The sequence below is a fragment of the Brienomyrus brachyistius genome, chromosome 3, assembly GCF_023856365.1.
Source record: "Brienomyrus brachyistius isolate T26 chromosome 3, BBRACH_0.4, whole genome shotgun sequence".
Lineage (NCBI taxonomy): Eukaryota > Metazoa > Chordata > Actinopteri > Osteoglossiformes > Mormyridae > Brienomyrus > Brienomyrus brachyistius.
The window spans coordinates 33,026,732-33,041,067 of NC_064535.1; the positions used below are offsets into that span (position 1 = coordinate 33,026,732).

At 42.9% G+C, this 14,336-nt stretch overlaps 1 protein-coding gene across 2 annotated transcripts; it reads left to right on the top strand.

The window, feature by feature from the left end:
- The first annotated feature begins 741 nt into the window (after positions 1-741).
- LOC125739142 (splicing factor 45-like) lies at positions 742-13,641 on the top strand. 2 transcript variants are annotated; one of them, XM_049008952.1, is made up of 13 exons: positions 742-956; positions 1,184-1,413; positions 1,921-2,037; positions 2,151-2,323; positions 3,893-4,002; positions 6,489-6,545; positions 6,719-6,863; positions 6,938-7,089; positions 7,220-7,270; positions 9,224-9,300; positions 9,529-9,627; positions 9,705-9,777; positions 12,718-13,641. In XM_049008952.1, the coding sequence occupies exons 2-13, from the start codon at positions 1,291-1,293 to the stop codon at positions 12,819-12,821; spliced, it is 1,281 nt and encodes a 426-aa protein (XP_048864909.1). In that variant the 5' UTR covers positions 742-956; positions 1,184-1,290; the 3' UTR covers positions 12,822-13,641. The 2 variants fall into 2 exon arrangements, with proteins under 2 accessions (XP_048864909.1, XP_048864910.1); XM_049008953.1 differs by having other exon boundaries at positions 756-774.
- The last annotated feature ends 695 nt before the right edge of the window (positions 13,642-14,336 follow it).

Genomic DNA, 14,336 nt, shown 5'->3' on the forward strand with positions numbered 1-14,336 from the left:
TTTTTGTCAATAAATCAGTCAGTTTCTTATTGCAAAATTTGTTGCAATTCATATTTCATTATTTATTGACACATTTAATGAATGATTTAATGAAAGATTTCTTGAAGGATTAATCGCAAAATGTATTGAAAGATAGATCGACAATTTGAAGAATTCCAGCATGCAAATTGGATATGCACTGATTGACCAATGAAAGCGCATTGGGAGTGTTCAAGCCGTGTACCTGAGTCGCATTATTTTGATTTCTGTGTTTACGATTTCGTGGACAAAATGTAACTGTAGTTTGTGGCACAGAATGTATTTTATGCACGAAAATGAGCATTACACACCTTAAATTTGTGGAAGTTTATCAGATGTTCACCTCCCAGTCACAAAATTTCCCAGTTATCTGGGTAAGATGCAAACCCCAGCAGAACACAGAGAGAATATTCCTTTCTAAATTTGTAAGGCACTGTGCCAAAAGTTACCGTCACATTTGTGACGAACAGGAGGTTGTGAATGATAATTTAAGGTTCGATTGTAAAATGGCACAATAAACAACTAATTTGAGTTTTTTTAGTCGGCTTAGGACAAGAAAATGAATTTACAGCGATCTTATCTTTAAATAGAATGATGACGTCAGGGACGGAAATCACCGGGATCCGACATTGATTAAGCAATATTTTGTAAAGTACTTACATTGACACCTGGTCTGTGTTCTTTCCAGTCCTCCACCGCTTGGGGCGCTAAAGAAAATGACGGACCATCAGCTGAAAGCTGTTCTGGTTGCGCGTGGTAGGCTTTCTGATCGTAACGGCGTAGGATTGCTGTGTTTGTACCGTATATGCGTTTTCCTTTTCTTGTTGTGTCGAACATTTCTGTTTTCTTATATATTTTATTTTAGACAGTTTTTTTTTGCGCCGATGCGTTTGCTTACTCCAGTAGTTGGCAGGTAGTTGGAGATTACTAGGTACTAGGTAGGTGTTGCATACTCGCGGTGTCACTAAACCACCAGAAGTGCACGTTATCTACGCTTTAATGAGTTTATGCTCGTTTATTTGAAGGCCTCGTAGCTAACTAGATGAGCTAGTTCTTGCTTAGAAACTGCCGAAAGCCCCCTTGTTTTTTTAGTGCTATGTAAGTGGTAGTAAGTCCATTTTCACATTATTTGACATCGGATGTTATTCTGCCATTTATACTCTAGGAGCGCTATTCAGAGAAATCCTTTCCAAATGGCGATATACTGGCTAAAAAGGAGCTAACATACCATCTGTATGATTTGTACTGGTGTCATCTGCGATCGCCGAAATCATGTCACTATACGATGACTTGGGCGTAGAGACCAGTGACACTAAAACTGAAGGCTGGTCCAAGAACTTCAAGCTGCTGCAGTCCCAGCTGCAGGTGAAGAAGGCCGCCCTCACGCAAGCTAAGGTACGGTGTTGGTTACGTCCTTTCCCTACCCATGATTGTTATAGTTCGCTAACAGTATTATTCCAGCTTTTGTAACATTCGGAATATATAACCTTTGTTATACGATCCTGTGAATTTGGCTGAAATAATTTTGATGCACTTCAACTGAAAATAAAGACTTTAGCCTGTTTTAGTCCTTGAGTTCAGCTGTAATTCTTAATGAACTTGTTTTATGCCACTGTTTCTGACTAAAATGCATCCGCGATACTTATAAAAATCTGTAATTATAAATGGGTAAAATATGGGTAAAAATAGAAGTTGTTATAGATTATATGGAGTCGTTAATGTCTAGCTATATGTAGTCTGTCGGTAAATATTTTTTTATACTGACAAGTATTCCATAATTTAAAGCAGGGTTATAAATACTTAGAAGAATGGGGGGAAGGTTAATTATTGATAATGGCATAATTGACAAAAACTGCATAGTTTAATAACTTTTAGAGGAATGCTTTTGTTCACTTCTTCTAGAGTCAGCGTACAAAGCAGAGCACTGTTCTTGCCCCAGTGATTGATTTAAAGAGAGTCAGCTCCAGTGATGACAGGCAGATTTCAGATCTTGCACCCCACCTGGCCTCCGGGCTAAAGGTATGATGCATTTCTCTACAATATGCATTGATTTGGACTGGAAAACACTCAGACTAGGCTGCATCACCAGATGGATATGATTTTTTTTTTTTTGGTGTGTCTGTCCTCTGTAGGAGCCTGTGCCAGGAAGTTTTCCCATGGGTGATGTGCTGATGCCCCTGGCTGATGAGTATGACCCAATGTTCCCTAATGAGTATGAGAAGGTGCTGAAGAGGCATCGGGAGGAGAGGCAACGCCAGCGAGAGCAGGAGAGACAGAAGGAGATTGAGGAGAGGGAGAAGCACGGGTGATTCTGACTTCTTACCATTCCTGATGGAGGCTGCTCATAAGAGAGCACAGTTATTTTCAGCAGAGATGTACTGATACAAGCGCATGCAGTCAGTGTTCCTCAGAAGGATGCATGAGTAGGGCTGGATACTAAACTTCGGTACTTTTGTGGCCCTGACTGAAATGCTCCAATGATATCGAAGAAGTTAATTTTCTTTCGGTGCCAAATTGCGATGGCCAAACAGTAAATCTCAGTGTCTGTGAGCGTAACACAAATATGGAGGCCCGAGGGGGAAAAAAAGTATACCCAGAGACAAGCCTGTGCGCTGGCTGTGGGGTGTTGTTTTTATTTGTTGTGTAGTGTAAAAAAAATTCCTAAGAAATCTAAAGTGTGGCTCCACCGCGTTCCAGGCTGCAACCATTTAGTTGCATTTTGTGACCATTTTTCGAGACAGTGCAACTAAATTTTTATAACTAGGTGCAGCAGTATGACTTGCAAGTATGCCCCTCATTTATGGCCAAATATGCCCTCTATATAGTGCCGGATCACATGGTCGAATATCATATGAAAAACTCTGAGAGAGTGAGAACTGGTGTGCACCACTGTGGAGGTTCTTACAGTAATAAACTTGCTGAATGCGTGTCCACAAACACCTGTGCTAACATGGAAGTTATGCGGAAGTGCAGAAAAAGGACAGTGACAGCCAGTGGGATAACATTACATAGTCTTTTTATTCTGTGGAAAATGAAAGGTTATTTATGAATTACAGACATTTTGCAGGTTGTATAAGTAAAATCAGGGCTGTCAAGTGTCACGCATTGATCGTGGGACACTCGCATTTCAACCAGTTCACGCGTAATTTCACTCCAAATTTTGGATGAAACTTGAGAGCCCTGATAAAATATAAATAAAAGGCTGTGTCCTGTTGTGATTGTGATCGACCCCCCCAGTAACTAACCATCCATCCATCCATTTTCCAAACCGCTTACACTACTGGGTCGCGGGGGGTCTGGAGCCTATCCCGGAAGCAATGGGCACGAGGTGGGGAACAACCCAGGATGGGATGGAGGGGCCAGCCCATCGCAGGGCGCACTCACACACCAGTCACTCACACATGCACACCTACAGGCAATTTAGCAACTCCAATTAGCCTCAGCATGTTTTTGGACTGTGGGGGGAAACCGGAGTACCCGGAGGAAACCCCACGATGACATGGGGAGAACATGCATACTCCACACATATGACCCAGGCGGAGACTCGAACCCTCGAACAGAGGTGTGAGGCAACAGTGCTAACCACTGCACCACCATGTTGCCCCCAGTATCTAACCAATGACTAACAAAACTTTTTCAAATAAAAGATTCGTGCTGTAACGATTATTGTGTTCTTGTTGCTGAAATTGATTTAAAACAAATTGGTGTCGAAAAAAGTATTGTTCAGGAAGTGGTATCAAAATCATGCTATTCTGGTACTGGCATTGAAAAATTTTGAACGATGCCCAGCCCTATGCATGAGGTGTTCTCACATGCTTAGACAAATACATGTGCATGCTGCATCACTGATGTGCTCTTTGTCACGTATGTCCAGGAAGCGTAAGGACTGGCCTGAGAGTGGAACCCCCCCTGGATTCTCCCGGTTTCCAGCCGAGGGAGACTCAGATGAAGAGGACGAGTATGAGAAGGAAAAGAGGAAAAGGAGTGAGTATTCACACTGCTGAGGTGGTGGGGCACAGCAGGGACAAGGGGGTATGCCTGAAGGATATGTTAACTAGGAATGGAGAACAGTCCCACTAGGCTTCTTCCCTCATTGCACTGTAGTATCATAAACAGCATTATGTATTCCGAGTAATGGTGGGCGGTATAGCGATATATTGTCGTAACTGGTTGCAATTGTACCCACAATACACATTTCGGAGAAATCTCAAAAATTGCAGTACAGCACTCCATTTACTTTTATTTTGCAGGTGCTTTTGCAAAAGTGATATACAAGTTAAGCAAATGGAACATTAGGAACATACATGCTGTCAAGGAGTCGACTATGCATGGGTGCGGCTAAGCTGAGCTTCTGATGAATGCCCAGTTACTAGTGAACTACTTAACACTATTATCCTATAGACAAAACAAACAGATAAGCACTAATCACACGATGCCTGTCTGTTCTGAGGCTGCTTTGTGTGTAACACAACAAAAACAGACTGTTGTGAAACAAAGCACTTTCAGCTTGCATAACAGCTCAGCGCAGTCTTCGTATTTCACTATTTGGTCATTTACCCGGCTCAGTGGGTCTTAATTTAGTGACTAGATCTTGAACTAAAAACGTAATTGATCTTTATCTAGTTTGGTAACCTGGTAAAAATATGATCAAACAAACTTTATATGCCATTACAACTTTATATGCTCTGGACAAGTGAAAGAAACTTGACAGTCGGCTATGCTGTTGAACAAACAGAACGTGCCGCATGGCTGATGAAGATGAATTGGTTCCATTCGCTCCAGAAAAGGTTCTACTTTGATAGTGCGGAAATAGTTTGTATTCTGTGTGAAATTCAAGATGGTCAGGTCAGGTTGGGGAGCCTGCCCTGGTGCAGTGCTTTGCCACACCGATAACATGAAGAAATACCTCGGGATCCCAGCTTGTGACAAACGGCATACAGACAGACATACAGTCCAGCCTGACCATCCGGAAATAGCCACCCATCTGTTACAGCCATGTGTTACATAGGCATCCCCTTGGTCTGGTCCAGCCACTCAAATGCTCAGCAATGAGGATCTGCAAGCTGGATCACCCTTAGGCAATCGTGTCACATGGCCATAGTGCTGTAACTGATGTGGACCAATCTGCTTTGCAGACTTAAAAAAGATTCCTTTTGTACAGTAGGTGGAAACACAGCCAGTCTTTATAACCACCTTAAATGTTAGCACCCCATACATGTGGAATGTCTGGCCATGTGTATATGCATGAGCACAGTGTCCTTGGCTGCAGCATCCTCCAGAAGCAACAAAAAAAAAAAAATCAAAATTTTATATTTTATTCAATTATTTTGTTTATCCATTATTTTGTTTGTTGTAAATTGTTGCTATTGAACAAAGTGACAAATGTTAATGTCCACAAAACTTTTGAAACTATTCATTAAAAATAAAATAAAAATACTTTATGCTATTGTTCTTTTATGTACAGTATTTTGCATACTTAAATAATTGTTTATTATAAGTACAAGCAGTATTTCTTGTAAGGATAGACTTGCTGGTTTAGTGGTTAAATGGTTAATTAACATCACTACATACTTTCCAGAAAAAAATACCAGGAGATACTATATTGCCACAGAAACCTATGGTCAGTGACATGATGGTAATAGTATTAAATATGCTGGATGTGGAAAGATCTATTAGCCTCGTTCATACATTTTTATTGGTACATTAACAAGCACTGTGTCTGCATGCCAACTCTTGGCAGTGGTCAACAGTGTGCAGTAGGTGGGCTATTTCAGACCAGATTTTACTGGGCTTCTGTGAAAGGAACATCAGAATAAATTTGAGTGCCTCAAATGCACATCTGTGATCAGTGTGCATGTGGAGTCCATCTCTAGCATCTTGAAGAGAGTGCTTAATTGCACATGGTGTGCTTTGGTGTGAGTCACCTAGTCGCCTACAGAGATAATCAGGTGGTGTTTCAGTTATGTTTGTCTCTGCATTTTCCTTTTTTTGATCGCGGTATACTTTCAGTAGAAAGATTTTCGATAAGCTATTTTTGGCCTGCCTTGCAACAACCCAGAAGAGTGTTTTTTCATAGCCCATATAATGTGTCATCAGAAAAATCCCCCATCTATTTGTGTGATATGCATTTTAAAAGTTTGCTTTGTTTTGCTATGTGGTTCAGCAGGCAGTGTGGTTCAGCAGGTTAGGATACTTTTGTCATTATCAGATCTCGCCAGTTTCTGTGTATGTGTGTGTGTGGCCTGTGATGGGCCGATGTCCTGTTCCCCTGCCTTGCCACCCCTCGCCCACCTAGGCTTGAACTGTGTAAGCAGTTTGAAAAAGGATAGATCACTAAAGTGATGCTGTTTCCCTAAAGAAATGCAAAACTGTACATTTTTGTCCAGTATAGAATTTAGGGTGTTATTGTTAACGGTGTTGTCATGCCCCTCTATGGAGGATGCATGCTAAATTTCCTTTTTTTCTCTAAGGTATGGGGGGAGCAGCAATTGCTCCGCCAACATCCCTGGTGGAGAAGGACCGGGAATGTAAGTATGAGGTGCAAGGGTGAAGCCGTCAGGAGGAGGAATATCTCTTTGTTAACAAATTATAGCCAACAGACAGAGAAACATCACCTTGCTAACAATAGTAATGAAATGATTCTACCCTGCTGCTCACCCCTCAGTAATATTGTTTATTTCTTGACCTCTCTGTTTTCTAGTGCCAGCCACTGCATATCCCTACGATGATGAGGCTCGTCAGCGCGGCCTCTCGTTGAAGGCAGCGATCCCTCCACCCAGTTATGAAGACTTAGACCGCCCCCGCTCTCCCCCTGGACCCAGCAGCTCCTTCCTGGCCAACATGGGGTCAGTCTGACTTTTGTGCACACTTGTACATGCACATAATTGTGAGGCCTAATTTTAATCCTATGTCTGTTCAGCGGGACTGTTGCGCATAAGATCATGCAGAAATATGGCTTCCGTGAGGGTCAGGGCCTGGGCAAGCATGAGCAGGGCCTCAGCACTGCCCTGTCTGTGGAGAAGACCAGCAAGAGAGGTGGCAAGATCATCATTGGAGACCTGGTAGAGAAAGGTACCATGGAGCATGCTTTAGACAAGCACTTACAGGCACTTTTACCCATCATCTCTGTCGGGGGGAGCTAAGTTGTTACTTTAGGAACAGTAGTAACTTCTATTTCTGTGTATCCGTCCTCCATCTGCAGGTTCTACTCTACCTGGGGCTGAGACACCTGGCTGGACAGTAGCAGGGGCAGGTCAGCCTCCTTGTTTGTTCCTATACCTGTGTGTTTGACCATTTACTTCCTTGGCTTTCTTCTTAATTTCCATATTATACAACCAAGAAAAGTTACATAAATGTTGAATGAGAGTGGAATTGAAAGTATATTGCTCAAAAAAATTAAAGGAACACTTTGAAAACACATCAGAGCTCAGTAGGGGGGGGGGTGGGGAAGGAAATCATGCTGAATATCTGCACTGATTTGGACTGGCTAATGTGTAGGAGTGAAAGCATGGCACATCATTTGATGGAAATGAACCTACAGAGGGGCTGAATTCAATGACACCCCAAAAATCAAAGTGAAAAAATTATGCGACAGGCTAGTCTATTTTGCCGAAATTTCATTGCAGCAACTCAAAATCGTACTCAGTAGTTTGTATGGCCCTCGCGTGCTTGTATGTATGCCTGACAATGTTGGGGCATCCTCCTAATGGAATGACGGATGGTGTCCTGGGGATCCCCTTCCAGATCTGGACCAGGGCATCACTGAGCTCCTGAACAGTCTGAGGTGCAAGCTGGTGGTGTTGGATGGGCTGAAACAATGTCCCAGAGATGTTCTATTGGATTTAGGTCAGGCAAGCGTGGGGGCCAGTCAGTGTTATCAATTTCTTCCTCCAGGAACTGCCTGCACCCTCTCGCCACATGAGGCTGGGCATTGTTGTGCACCAGGAGGAACCCAGGACCCATTGCACCAGAGCAGGGTCCGACAATGGGTCCAAGGATTTCATCCCGATACCTAATGGCAGTCAAGGTGCCGTTGTCTAGCCTGTAGAGGTCTAAGTGCCCCTCCTTGGATTTGCCTCCCCAGACCTCCCCAAACCTGCCAATTCTGGTATTCTATGGCAAATCCCCTTAGGCCACCCTCATGATGTCTGTTTCTGATTGTTTGGGGTGGGACACTCACAGTGGCCTGCAGGAGGTAATTTTGTAGGGCTCTGGTAATGCTCACCCTGTTCCTCCTTGCACAAAGGAGGAGATACTGGTCCTGCTGATGGGTTAAGGACCTTCTACGGCCCTGTCCAGCTCTTCTAAAGTAACTGCCTGTCTCCTCCATGCCCTTGAGACAGAGCAAACCTTCTGGCAATGGCACATATTGAAGAGCCATCCTATAGTATTTGGATTCCCTGTACAACCTCTGTAGAGTCCAGGTAGTGCCTCATGCTTCCAGTAGTGACACTGACCATAACCAAATGCAAAACTAGTGAAAAAGTCAGAAAAGACGAGGAGGAAAAAAATGTCAGTGGCCTCCTCCTGTTAAACCATTCCTGTTTTGGGGGTCTCGTTCTAGTGCACCTGTTAATTTCATTAACACCAAAGCAGCTGAAACTGATTAACAACCCCCTCAAATCAATTTCCTAGAGGTTTAATTGACTTGATGCTATACTCTGATTTAAAAAGTGTTCCTTTAATTTTTTAGAGCAATGTATATTTAAGACAGGTGTTTCCACACAGGTTAATAAATAATCATCCCATAATTTTTAGGATCACTAAAGGCACTTAGTATCTTAGCTGCCTTTTACATTAGCTTCAATGGTTAGAAGAGTATTTATTAAGTACAAGAGCTTTAGTTTTCGACTTGTTTTTCCTTGGGGGTGCTACCATAATGTTGGTGTGGAAATCTGCCAGCCAGGGGCAGCACTGGACACGGTATATATCGGTAGCTTTGGCAGTCCTTTTAGGGTTTTGTTTCAGCTGATGTCTTAGCTATTGTGCAACAAAGCCTTACGTTTGAGAAGCTGCTTTTCCTTTCATTGGTCTCCTCATCTCATCTTCTGCAAAGGTGTGAGACCACAGCACCTACCACTGAGTTGCCATGTTCTTAATGCCTTCAGATGTCATTGTCTCACTGTATATCTCTGTGTGTTTTTCAACAATGGGCTGTATCCTGCCGCCAGCTCATGCTTTGTGCACAATGTCTTTTCCATCACAGCCGACTTGTCTAAAAAGCCAGAAACAAACCCACTTACGGAGATTCTCAAATGCCCAACCAAAGTGGTCATACTGCGGGTGAGTTCTTCTGTAAACCAGTGGCTGTGCTTTTTACCTAACCTCTTAGGCATAAATTGAAAGCATAGACCGCTTGGTTTAATACAGTTAATTAGCATGTTGGGTTTCATTTTTTTAAGCTCAAATGATATAACACCAGGATTTTGTAGGAAAAACATGTATGTAGAAGTGTTTACAAGATGATTTTGTTTGGACCAGTGTGTGTTTAAAATATCTCTTTCATGATAGAACATGGTGGGAAGAGGAGAGGTGGACGAAGACCTAGAGGAAGAGACAAAAGAGGAGTGTGAGAAATATGGCAAAGTAATCAAGTGTGTCATCTTTGAGGTAATATCTTAGGGATGTGATCGATGTGATGTGTGACAGCATGTGCTGAAATTCTGATGGAGTGTCTTCCCTGACAGATCTCAGATGTGTCTGATGATGAGGCAGTCAGAATATTCCTGGAATTTGAGCGGGTGGAGTCTGCCATCAAAGGTGAGCGCAGCTTCAAACCATTGTGTTTCATGGATCTGCTGGGCACAGCTACAAAGGAGGTAATTGTGGTGATGCGCTTGTAAGCAGTGCTCTTCTGCAGCGCCCCTCATTGGGCCATTCATTTGACCTGTAACAGCAGCATCAGGGGAGCTGAGCAGGATGTTGATCAGAGTCCCAAGTTTGTTATCATTTCCTGTCATCTCTGAGGCTCTGTGGTCGGAGTGCATGCATCTGTGGAATGTTTGCTATCTGCAGCGTCCACTTAAGCTCATCTAACCCTCAGGCATGGTCATGTGAATATTCATGGGTATTTTGTATGGCAAAAATGAGATTGCCATCTGGGTGAATGAATGCCTACAAATTATGAAACTGTTTTAGCGGTTATTGAAATGATTCTTTGCTAGATGTATTTTATCATTTTCCCTTACAAATTTACAGCAATTGATGTGTGTCATATGTCTTCTGAAGCATTCTGACAGGAAGCAGGCGGAGCATGGAGGTTACTCTGAAAATTAACTAAAAAAAACAGAAATGCAGGATGGTCTTTCTGGTTGAGATGCTGCAAGGAGATCAGGCTCACTTTGCAGAATTGCATCCTGCCAGTTGGTCCCTTAGAGGCCCGTACATTTGCAGAAATTATGAAAAATTCTTAATAAGTCATAACAGCTCATTGAAGCATTATTTATTCCATCCTCACCATCCTTGCTGCAGCTCTCTTCTCTAGAAGTATTTCAACTCATTGCCTTTGTGAAATAAGAGGAGTAGCATATCAATATACTCAAGCTAGGGCTGCATATCATCACATCACAATTATAGGGCACATGCATAATAATCACCAGGGCTTTAGATAATAGGCAAAACATTTGTCCAGATGCCAGCATTTCAGTATTACATTTCAGACTTTTACTTATGCGCATAATTTAAATAAGCAGGTTAGTAGTGTACCTAAAATATTAATGAGAGGCATATAATGATGCCCAATAGTTTGTGTGTCACTCATTGGGCTAAGCCTGTGTGCCTGTAATGAGAAGGCCAGTTCAAACCCAGCCTCAGCACGTCTGCATCCTTGAGCAAGGCCCTTAACCCCCAGCTCCCTGGGCGCCCCAAGGCCCTTAACCCCCAGCTCCCTGGGCGCCCCAAGGTCCTTAACCCCCAGCTCCCTGGGCGCCCCAAGGCCCTTAACCCCCAGCTCCCTGGGCGCCCCAAGGCCCTTAACCCCCAGCTCCCTGGGCGCCCCAAGGCCCTTAACCCCCAGCTCCCTGGGCGCCCCAAGGCCCTTAACCCCCAGCTCCCTGGGCGCCCCAAGGCCCTTAACCCCCAGCTCCCTGGGCGCCCCAAGGCCCTTAACCCCCAGCTCCCTGGGCGCCCCAAGGCCCTTAACCCCCAGCTCCCTGGGCGCCCCAAGGCCCTTAACCCCCAGCTCCCTGGGTGCCTCAACAGGTGGCTGCCCTTCGCAGAAAACTTACTCTACAAAGAGCAAGTTGAGGGAGGTGTAAAGACAATTTCCCCTTAGGGATCACTAAAGTATTATTTTTTATTATTATTTATCTGTATAAATTTGACGTATCTTTGTTTAATAAACATCTGACTTTGAACTGCAAAAAATACCGCCGCACTACCAATGTCTTTTTACATTGTTTATCCACAGTGTCTCTTCTTTTAAAAGATGTTGTGAATGTTGAGTGGATCCATTTCTTACCACTGATTCAGTGCTTATTGCTTCCATAATTTACCAAAACGGTATCGTATAGTGCGCCGCTAACTGAATTTAATAAATACAGAGGATGAGGATCTAAATAGAGAGATGCCCAGTAACGCCAGGCTAGTGATGTGTGTCATTTAGCCTCTTGCAGTAGCTTAGTCTGTCTTTCTCGTCACTTTCTTAAATAATTTTTATTGAATTTACTTCCTATGACTTCTGTACGTCAGAATAATTGCTGAAAAGATTCAGATTGTTTATCTCCGTTGCTTAGCCACTTCATTTTACATAACCATTGGTGTAATATATACAGTATATATAACCAATACATTTTTTTGTGAACAATATTGTGAACTTATCTACCAAACCGTCTGTCAGACAAGTTGCTGATGCCTTGAGTTGTGCCAACAGACTATAGCGGTCCTTGCAATGTGACAATTGCACAAGGGCGTAGATTTGGATATGGTCAGTAGGGACATGTCTTTACCAATATTGTGGGAGTATCATGTGTGTTTAGGGGGATGAGGGGTTGGGGCTGTTTGGTCCCTACCAAGGTTGAAACCAAATACATGCCCTTGCAGTTGCATGTGCATGAAATGCCTTGCCGATATTAAGATCGCACATTGTGCAAGTCTGTCAGGGTTGCACAGTTGCACAGGGGATAGCACCACCACACACTGCTGCTTTATGTTTGTGGAGTTTGGATGTTCACACTGTGTATAGTGTATGTGATTCTCTGCGGATCCTCCGGTTACCTTCCACTGCCCAAAAACAGTGAACTGCAGTACCTAAATTGATCAGGTGTGACTGTATGCCCACCAATTGCAATGTATCTTCTATTATGTCTTATTGCTACATACCATATTTTAAACGATTACTCAAATTGTCAGATTAATCAGTTTACTCAATTATTAATATAATCGATAGTGATAGCCCTAATTATGAACTTATGAAGCCGTGATCTAGCCTACTCTAACTTATTTTTTAAAAAAATTTCCTCATAGGGTTCTGTCACTTTATATGCTCTGATTAAAATTTTAAAAGTGTAAAAACACAAGCACCAGAATAGTACAAACAAAGGGTGAATTAATTAAATGTAGGAGAAGAAAATGTTGCCTTGTTGGGTTTTGGTTTGCTTTTGATTTACATAATTATGAATGGTACTCACAGTGCAATAGACCCAATTAAAAACTTGTTTTTGGAATTTCCTTTGCATTCCTTTGAATTGTTCTTTCTCACAGCTGTAGTGGACCTGAATGGCCGCTACTTTGGTGGCCGGGTGGTCAAGGCCTGTTTCTACGACCTGGACCGATTCCATGGCTTGGACCTGGGGGATCAGGTGTGACTCCAGAAGCGACCAGAAGATTCCACGCAGTCTATCCTTTAGATGATTCCTGTGTATATTTCCCTCTATTTCTATTCACATTTCATTTATCATCTGAGTGTGAGTTTTTGTCTTTTGTTACTTATATAGTATGTGATTGTGTCAGTTGACTCTACCTGAGTTATCTCGGTGATGAGTGTGATTTGGCAAGAGGTTGGCGGCATGCATTTGTCCTCCATTAGTGCTGGATTTGTAAGTTAACATAAAGCCATGCAATTTATGTGATGTCACGGGTACGACTGGGCACTCTACCAACTTGAGATTTCTGTAGTGAGTAAGACTATTCCTGACCCCAGTGAAATGCTTGTGACTGGTGTGATTGTTTTACCTGGTTCTGTGGACGACAACACGCCCCAGTGTTTTAGGGAGGGTCAAACTTCTCTTTGATTCAGTAATGATACTGGACAAGCAAACTCTTTGGTCTCATACATGGTCTGTGACTGGAGTATCTGCTGTTCAACCAGCAGAAGAACACAAGGTCCTGCTTTTCTCAGACTTGGACGTTATGGGTCAAGAAGGTCATCCTTGTTTATGGCAAATGTGTTTTGCGAAATATAGAAATAATTCATATTTATAGGGATGGATTTGGGGTCACGCTGGACTGAGGTGTGCAGTTACTTGGCAGCAAGAATACATGAAACAGTACTTTTTAAATAGTCAGTAGTCTGCAAAGCATTTTGTGTGGTATGCCGTTTCATATCTGATGTGATCCCTCATGTCGGGAAGAAAAATGTGATTTTTATTAAAAACTGCATTTAAAATTCATGTTGTTTTAAATCAATGTTGCTCTCCTGGTGTCATTGTGTTGTTTTTTTGTGTTTGTAGTTTGTTATACTATCAGCAAAAAATTAAAAAAAATGAATTTTTTATTCTTTAACTGAATAGGTTAAGACAATTGTTAATTTTCTTTGGGCTTTACACTCAGTGACATTAAAAGTTATGCACCCAGAGTGGTGGAAATGAAATGAATCTGCATGTGGTGAAAGGTGATGTGACTGTATCGCAATGATTATAAAGTCAGATCAAACGGAAAACAGAGTTGGCAGTTTGGGCACACTGCTGGTCCCATGTCAGTAGGGTGTGGCACTCCCTCGATCCAGGATACATGTGGTGATATGGTGTGGAAGGGAGACAGCTATTGTATCCTCTCCTGCGGCAAGTCGGCCCACAGCTTTTGTAACTGGCCCTCGAGATCCTGCAGATTGGCACTGTGTCTGAGTTGACATTCGAGCTGATTCCATCCGTGATGATACAGAACCAAGATTCGTCACTGAACTTGGTATGCCACCACTCATGATCAGTCCATGCCTCCCGGTTACGGCACCACTCCAGACGCAGCCATCTCTGTGCTGGTGTTAACAGCCAACGCCTGGGACGGTGAACCCATAGTCCGGCTGATGCCAGTCGTCGGGATACAGTGCGGGATGACGAGGAGTGTTGTAGAGAGAGATGTCATGAGGTTCTGTAATGCTTGTC

Excerpts from the sequence above, each read along its gene's own strand:
- LOC125739142 (XM_049008952.1), top strand. The coding sequence starts at position 1,291 with ATGTCACTATACGATGACTTGGGCGTAGAGACCAGTGACACTAAAACT. Across the intron at positions 6,546-6,718 it reads GGTGGAGAAGGACCGGGAAT|TGCCAGCCACTGCATATCCC; the intron begins GTAAGTATGAGG and ends TCTGTTTTCTAG. Across the intron at positions 9,778-12,717 it reads GGTGGAGTCTGCCATCAAAG|CTGTAGTGGACCTGAATGGC; the intron begins GTGAGCGCAGCT and ends TCTTTCTCACAG.